The following is an 8153-nucleotide window of genomic DNA, read 5'->3' on the forward strand; positions in this document are numbered from 1 at the left end:
GGGAGACTGAGGGTAGAGACGATGCAGTGGCCAGCAGGGATATGCTGAGAATATAAAACAGGAGAAAGTGGATCACTAACATTAATGTTTGGTACCATCTTCTATGTCACATAACCGGGGTAATGACTTACAATTCAATAGTTATAAATGTCTGATTTATAAGTAAATTTTGGGAGGCCAGCAAGGGCCATGGCCTTGGGCCAGGAGGTGCAGTGAAGGAAGTGGTGGACCTGAAACACAGCAATGTTAACTTGTTCAAGCATCAGATCGGACAGTTTCAGTTTGGATCCAAATGAGCAATGAATTGACAAATTAGCTAACGAAACAAACTCAGATAGGCTATCTGTTTTAAAAATACATTTTAAAACATGTATCCTTGTGTATTCAGACAACTTGTGTTTAATACACGTTGTTTGGTCCATTTTCTGGTGTTGAAAATGGTAGATATTCATTAATCCGATTGGAACCTTATAAGGCGCGGAACTGTAAACACTGCTCTACATTTAACCGGAAACATTACTAGCCGGACACCGAGTCAAAAAAAGGACAACAACAACAACATGTTTCTGTAACATTAGCAGAAATCTGGTACTATATGGTTAGCTCTTTGCTATTTTTTGGTGTTTACTACACCAACTTAGTAGTCGTGGTATACTGTAGGTGTTATCTTTATTTGTCTGAGGAGCTCGCATAGCTGCCAGAGCTGGCGTTATTTATTTTTTTCAGAAACGGAACGATATCTAGTCACGTCGGGTCAAGATGGTGCGCAATCGCACTTGTGTGCACTCCTGCCTGGTCATTTTCGCATGCTAGATAGCAAGCTGTGTATATTATCTACAGTTAAAACTGAGACGCGACACAAGAAGGAATGTTCAATTATGCTGACGAATATTGGAAGTTGTAGAGTTGTGTGTAGCTAGTTATCTAGATGCAACGATGACATGTCATAGGTTGATGGGCTCGTAGCCTCGAAGAACGACGATTCAAATGCTAGCTTGTTACTACAAGTCAATAACAGCAGTATTGTGACAGCTAATGTGAGCTAGTGGCCAACGTTAACCTTACTCAGCCACGACAGCACAATATATTGTCAACGTCCACCAAATTGATATCGTAAGTTAAACTCATTGACTACTACCGGCGGTAGCCAAGATGCCTGGAATGGTTGCGTTTGGGCGGCGGTGGGGGATTGCAAGTGATGATCTTGTATTTCCAGGCGCATTTGAGCTGTTCGTCAGAGTGATATGGTAGGTGATAAGCAAACAACAACACTCTTTGATTCATGATACATATACATTGCAATTATTGTCTACAAATAATAGTCACCGCTCATCCAGAAGACTATACTGATGTAGCTCTCTCCTGTGTGTTGTGACAGGTGGGTTGGGACGTTGGTCCTGTACACTATCCACAAAGACAGCTTTGCGTGTCCAGGAGGAGGGGTTCTCCACAGCTACCTGGTGGTCCTACTGGTCGTGCTAGCTCTCATCATCCTCTCATTATGTGCTATTGTTTATGTCAGTGCTCAAGGTAAATACTCATCTATTTAAGTGCCCCTCACCCATACACTCACTCACTCTCTCACACACACACACACACACACACACACACACACACACACGCATTGATGAAACACACAGCTGAACCTCCACCCTGTCAGGGATGTGGAATAATTTTGTCTGTGTTTCTACAGGGACAATTACTAACCCTGGGCCGCGGCGCTCCATCCCAGCACTGGTGTACCTACGGGCTCTTCTGTACCTGCCTGAGCTGGTGTGGGCGTGTCTGGGGGTCATCTGGGTGTCTGGCGACAGTCAGGGCTGCGAGCCAGCAGAGGTGGGCGCGGTCATAGCTGCTGTGGTGGCCAGGTGGGTGGAGCCCTTACCCCTTTTCACATACCAGGGCTTGAAATTAACAGCGTCCCGTTGTTCCGGAAAATTCAGTTCCCCTGTTCCCCCTCCTTGTGTGCGCGCGAAATCATTACATTTTCTCTTGTTGCTTGGTTGAGCTGAATGTTGTGTGTGTTAGCTTATAGTGTACTCTATCTACCTACCTACTTTCCATGAGCATAAGGTACATTTCTTGATGTTGGTTAGACAATCTGCACTCAAATACAGGCTTTAAAGTATAGTATAGTGTTGTATTGCTCAATCGTTAGTCAGTCCCTGTTTTCAGAGTCTGTAACAGCTAGTGCTAATCCGTGTAGTGTAGCCTACAGTAGTAAAATCAGGGGAAATCTGTTCCCCCTGTGTTCTCAGTGTAAAAGACTGGTGTATAGATGAAACTTGTTATACATAATGATCACAGTAACATACATCACCAGCATCACTATATTGCTTTATAAATGTCCAGACTGTAATATACAGGGGGGAGCAACTTTCCTCAGGCCTCAGGTAAACATTTTATTGAAATTATCTGTTTTTAAATTATCTATCTTTTTTTCTACCTTTCGAAACCTTTTTTCACACACAGTGAAAGGAGAGTAAAGGGGAGAACAGAGAAGCCTAAACAGAGAAGCCTAAACAGAGAAGCCTAAACAGAGAAGCCTAAACAGAGAAGCCTAAACAGAGAAGCCTAAACAGAGTAGCGTAAAGCAGAGTACAATAGAGTACAGTAAAGTTTAGTAAAGTCCTCATCAAGTACTCATCAATGATGCAAACCTATTTTTTCAACAACAAAAAAACAAGATTTTTTTTTTCAAACCTTTTAGTAGAAAATATTTTTCAAACCTTTAGAAACTTTTTTTCAAAAACTTATTTCAAACCTTTAGAAACTGTTTTTCCAAAACTTATTTCAAACCTTTAGAAACTTTTTTTCCAAAACTTATTTCAAACCTTTAGAAACTGTTTTTCCAAAACTTATTTCAAACCTTTAGAAACTTTTTTTACTCGGGAGCCCTGTCAAATACTTAAAAACCATGCCAACATTTTGTTGACCTTCCATGTAGACAGTTTTCATGTAAAATGTCTCTATGATATCATGATCTTTCTAAACTCATCTAACAGTCGTGACCAAACTTTGCATAATGTTGACTTTGTCTCTTTATCATGCTGAGTTCCTGTCTGTCTCATCCAGTTGGATCCTGCTGCTGTCCACGGCAATAGGGGTGTTGTTTGTTTTCGATCCCCTGGGCAGCACTGGCCCAAAACCTGCCAGAGAGGAACTGCTGGGGGTGAAAGACCTGGAGAGCAGCGAGGGCTCCCAGCTCCTGTCCACTGCCCGCTCCCTGGCGGTCCGTGTGTGGGAAAGCCGGCTCCGGCTCCTATGCTGCTGTCTGCCCCAGGACGAGAGCCACCGAGCAGCCTTCTCCAGCATCGCACAGCTAGTCAGCGGGTTCTTCTCTGTAAGTGTGTCTGTGTGTATCTATGTGCGTGCATGTGTGGGTCTCTCTATACTAGTGTGTTTACTGATCCGCGTGTGTGTTGCAGGATACAGACCTGGTAGCCAGTGACATAGCAGCAGGCTTGGCCTTACTGCACCAGGAGCAGGATAAGATGGAGCATTGCAGAGATCCAGAAGACGTTGTGTCCCATAGCCCCTCCTCACCCATTGTAAGTACAGGACTCACTAGACAGTCAGTCAGGCAGTCTCTCATGTCAGTGAGTCAGCATTCATCTATCAGTCTGTCATTAAACCTGGCATTCAGTCTGTCGGTCTCTCAACAGTCAGCCAGCCAATCAGCCAGTCAATCGGGTAGTCTCTCAAGTCAGTGATTAAGTCATTAATCTGTTAGTTGGACATTAAACCTGGAATTCAGTCTGCCAACAGGCAGCCAGCCAGTCAGTTCATGTGAGTCCTCAGCTGTGTGTTTTCCCTGCTCTGCCTCACAGGCTGAAGACCTTGAGGCAGAGCTGGAGAAGGCAGTCCACTGTATGCAGTTTGCTGTTGCAGCATACGGCTGGCCCATGTACGTCTACTCCAACCCCATGACCGGAGCCTGCAGCCTCAGCAGGGACTGGTGAGCCTGCGCTCTGTCTGCCATGTCCAGGTTAACCAGCTGAGAGGCTGAGCCCCACATGGACTGTGCTGAGCGGGGGTCGTGTGTCTCTGTGTGTGTGTCTTAGCTGTGGGAGCCAAACTGCAGAGTATGACATCGTAGGTGGAGACAATCTCGGCTGCCATTTCTCCTCCATCCTGCTCAGCACTGGGCTGCAGTACCGAGACTTCATCCATGTCAGCTTTCACAACCAGGTAAGCTACCCACAGGATCATGTACACTCACTCACACAACACACATGCCTACTAAATGCCATTACTGACAACAATCAGACCTCGGCAACTACTGACACAACCAGACATGTCAATTCATACTGCTTATCCGAGGTAGGCCTAACAGTGTTTTGCTCAGTGGCTCTGTAGTCTTGTCTTGTTTGTTCCAGATCTATGAGATCCCGTTCTTCGTGGCTCTGGACCACAAGAGGGAGGCAGTCCTGGTGGCAATCAGAGGAACATTGTCGCTCAGGGTCAGTGGCCTGTGCCCTCCCTTGACTCACTGTACAGTAACCTACCTGGTCACCTAGAACATTCGCCTTCCTGTAGCAAAAGAATAGTTTGCATATCATTACTCTACTTGTCTGTCTCTAACCCTTTTGGTTTGTCCTGTGGTGTCCATGCAGGACGTCCTGACGGACCTGTCTGCTGAGTGTGAGGACCTGCCCATCGAGGGCGTGTCAGGAACCTGCTATGCCCACAAGGTCTGGAGAGACTGCTCGAATGTCTAACACCATTAGTGTGTGTGTGTTACACTTCTTTAGCTTTGAGCAGCAGTGACATTGTGGAGAGAGGGTCTTCTCCAGAGTTGTGCTCTGTGTAGACAGTATATCGGACGGCCAAGATGACCAGTGCATCTGTGGTGCTGAGTTGGCCTTGTCTATCTGAAAGCTGAATGGTGTGTCTCTGTTTCTCCAGGGCATGTCACAAGCAGCTGGCTACATCTACAAGAAACTGGTCAACGACGGTATCTTAAACCAGGCCTTCGCCATCGCTCCGGTAAGAGGCAAAGAGCTGACTTCAAAGTGTATTACTGCATCACCAGTGTAGCAGACTAACTCACCAAGAGTCTCTCTTTATTTATGATGCAACCCCCCCCCCCCCATCCCAGGAGTACAAGCTAGTGATCACGGGCCACAGTCTGGGTGGGGGCACAGCGTCCCTGCTGGCCATCCTGCTGCGCAGCTCCTTCCCCAGCGTACAGTGCTTCTCCTTCTCTCCACCAGGGGGACTCATGAGGTAAGGACCGGACCGTTCTGTCTGGCTACTGATGACAACTCTTCTGGCCGTTGAGCATCCAAGAAGGACATTTATATTTAAATATCCAACTGTCATCCCAGGCTGCCCCCTCTACTGACTGATTTGTGATTGGTCCTGAAGTTGTGCTACTTCCTCTGATATTAGTAGTACAGTACTACTTATATCAGAATATCATACTACTAGTACTAATATTTGTGCATTTATCATGATCAGTGTCTTGTCTCCTCACTCCACAGTAAGGCGCTGGCTGACTTCTCCAAACAGTTTGTTGTGTCGGTTGTTCTGGGGAAGGATTTAGTGCCCAGGTAAGAACACAAATGCATTACTGGTAGCCAGGAATTTTAACTGACCTCTCAACCTATCTTGGGAATATGCTTTCCCTGTCTAGCCCTTCCCACTACCTCCCTCCTCTCCTCAGCTTGATGTCAGATAACTTAAATAACCCAAAATACTGTTATGAGTTTGTGTCAAGTTTCAATTCCTCTTACTCAAAGGATTGAGATGATAGCTTGGTGTTCGAGTGAGTTGGTATTGAAGTGTTGTGTGGTACGGAGTGAGAGTGGAAAGTTAAAAGTGTACTGCGATGTGAACACTGTTATAGACTCTGGAGTGATGGCACAGCTATATTTGGCCGTGCCCTGTTAAAAGAGACACTGATAAAATGAGAGCAACTCACTTTCTCTCTCCTCCGGCCCTGCTCTTTCTTCTTCTTGTTCTATAATCAGGTTAAGTTATCCAAACATGGAGGATCTGAAGAGGAGAATCCTCAAAATGGTTTCTAACTGCAATAAGCCCAAGGTGAGAATGGAGGTCTTGTTTGTAGAAAGCTCTTAAGGCTCTTTCCATAGGTTACATTCCTTCTCACATTCCACATTACTCTCTCCCTCTTTCTTGCCTTACCCCCTCCATCTCTTTCTTTTCCTCCACCTATTCTCTCCCCCTTTTTCTCCCTCCTTTTCCTCTCTCTCCCTCCCTCTAGTACCGTATTCTGCTGCAGGGTTGTTGGTACGAGCTCATTGGAGGAGTCCCTGACGACTTCCCCACTGAGATGGACAACAGGCGGGAGGAGGAGCTTAGCCAGCCCCTGCTGGGGGAGGAGTCACTGATGGTCCGCCGCTCGTCGTCCTATCAGAGCTTGGCGTCAGAAGACTCGCCCGTTCACACTGCTCAGCTACCGCTCTACCTGCCTGGGCGAATCCTGCACCTCACAGAGGACGGACCGTCACGCAGGTCTGTGTAGGTTTACATAGACACTCACATACACACACATTCCCATACTGTAATACAGTATATCTCTAACAGTACAGCTATACTTCTGTTTAGCAAATATTTTTTTATCTCACCTTTTCTTGTGCTACTTCACCTTCTCTTTCCCGCACCTTTTCTCTTTCTTTCGTTCTATCATCCTCTCTTCCTTGTCTCTATCTTCTCCTCCACCAGATCCTGTTTCTCCCAGGTGCGTTACCGTGCAGAGTGGTCCACTGAGGCTGCGTTCCGGAGTATTTTAATCAGCCCCAGGATGATGTCAGACCACATGCCCGACCGGGTGCTTCAAGCCCTACAGAGTCTGACACGTGACAGGCCATTCTCACTCTGCCCCTCATCGCTCAGCAACAGCCATCTCAATGTCATCTGAGTTCAACTGACCAGCCCCTCTTCCAAGCCCCAGTCCCCCTCTTCCAAGCCCCAGTCCCCCTCTTCCAAGCCCCAGTCACCCTCTTCCAAGCCCCTGTCACCCTTGTCCAAGCCCCAGTCACCCTTGTCCAAGCCCCAGTCACCCTTGTCCAAGCCCCAGTCACCCTTGTCCAAGCCCCTGTCCTCCTTGTCCAAGCCCCAGAATACCTTGTCCAAACCCCAGTCCCTCTTCTCAAGCTCCTGCTTTGTCCTGCTCCTTTCTCCAGTCATAGCCCACTGTCTCCAAGGGCCTGTCCCCTATCCTACACAAACTTTATCAGAATGTACAGAACTCTTTCCCCAAAGGACTTGGAAAGAGAGTCACAATTACTTTGTTTCTGCATTATGTATGCATTTTTTCATGATCTTATTGCCATTTTTCTTGCTTATTTATCTGATTTTGAGAGTACTGTGTCATTTTCAAAAAATTGTGCTTTGTGTACAAAGTTAGGTAACTTTAAATGTGTACTTGATACTCATTTGATCTGAGGATTGGGGGGTTGTTAACAATCTGACCCAGAGGCTACAGCCATCCTCTGCATCATGTGGGTGTTCATGTGTTGATAAGGTGATTTGTTTGTTCGGTAACTGTAGTCTGTCTGGTTGTTTGTGTTGAATGTCTGAGACTTTGAACATCAGGGTAAATAGTGCCTATGCATCACGGAACAACAACGCCTGGGAGGAAACTACTTGGAGATTAAATGGAAATTTCGTTTTTTTGCACTTTAAATATGCAGCAAGTGTAGAGCATGATTCTTATAATACTTTTGATTGATGTGAGAGCATCGTTTTCATGGAAATTAAGTAGATGAATTTACCAGCCTTTTATTTCTGGTAACTTGTTGACGCTTCACATACAGTACATGTCATGTTGTTTTCTGGTCATTTAACAGGAATGGGGAAAAACATTCTGAAACTCTTGATTAGGGTTTAATTTTCACACCCTGATTTGTGTAATTTTCATTGTGGGGCCTTCAAACAAATGAAAAAATGACCTGGAACATGTGTGACCTGGGTTTCTTTTACTTTCTTTTATTCTTTGTTTAGAATATCAATACTTTCTTTAAACTTCTCCTACCAACCTGTTGAATTAAAGCTACAGCACACAGAAGAAGCAGTAGCCTACACACATAAATACCACAAATAAAGAACAAGTGGCTTTAACATCAAACATAAACAGAGGTAGGCGGTTATTCTTACACGGGGAAGTAAAATGTAATATGTATTAT

General features: G+C 45.5%; 1 protein-coding gene across 1 annotated transcript; it reads left to right on the plus strand.

The window, feature by feature from the left end:
• The first annotated feature begins 556 nt into the window (after window positions 1–556).
• On the plus strand, window positions 557–7929 carry daglb (diacylglycerol lipase, beta). Its single transcript, XM_067245583.1, has 15 exons — window positions 557–1247; window positions 1379–1530; window positions 1694–1868; window positions 3076–3343; window positions 3429–3551; window positions 3831–3958; window positions 4065–4191; window positions 4380–4463; window positions 4617–4694; window positions 4909–4989; window positions 5102–5229; window positions 5487–5555; window positions 5976–6048; window positions 6230–6480; window positions 6691–7929. Exons 1-15 carry the CDS (start codon window positions 1153–1155, stop codon window positions 6884–6886), a joined length of 2028 nt encoding a protein of 675 aa, XP_067101684.1. The 5' UTR covers window positions 557–1152; the 3' UTR covers window positions 6887–7929.
• The last annotated feature ends 224 nt before the right edge of the window (window positions 7930–8153 follow it).

Source organism: Osmerus mordax, chromosome 10, assembly GCF_038355195.1.
Source record: "Osmerus mordax isolate fOsmMor3 chromosome 10, fOsmMor3.pri, whole genome shotgun sequence".
NCBI classification, from domain to species: domain Eukaryota; kingdom Metazoa; phylum Chordata; class Actinopteri; order Osmeriformes; family Osmeridae; genus Osmerus; species Osmerus mordax.

What these genes read in the sequence shown, in the direction of transcription:
- daglb (XM_067245583.1), top strand. Translation starts at nt 1,153, where the DNA reads ATGCCTGGAATGGTTGCGTTTGGGCGGCGGTGGGGGATTGCAAGTGAT. An exon ending in TAGTCAGCGGGTTCTTCTCT is followed by an intron (nt 3,344 to 3,428) that starts GTAAGTGTGTCT and finishes TGTGTGTTGCAG; the next exon opens with GATACAGACCTGGTAGCCAG. An exon ending in TGCAGCCTCAGCAGGGACTG is followed by an intron (nt 3,959 to 4,064) that starts GTGAGCCTGCGC and finishes TGTGTGTCTTAG; the next exon opens with CTGTGGGAGCCAAACTGCAG.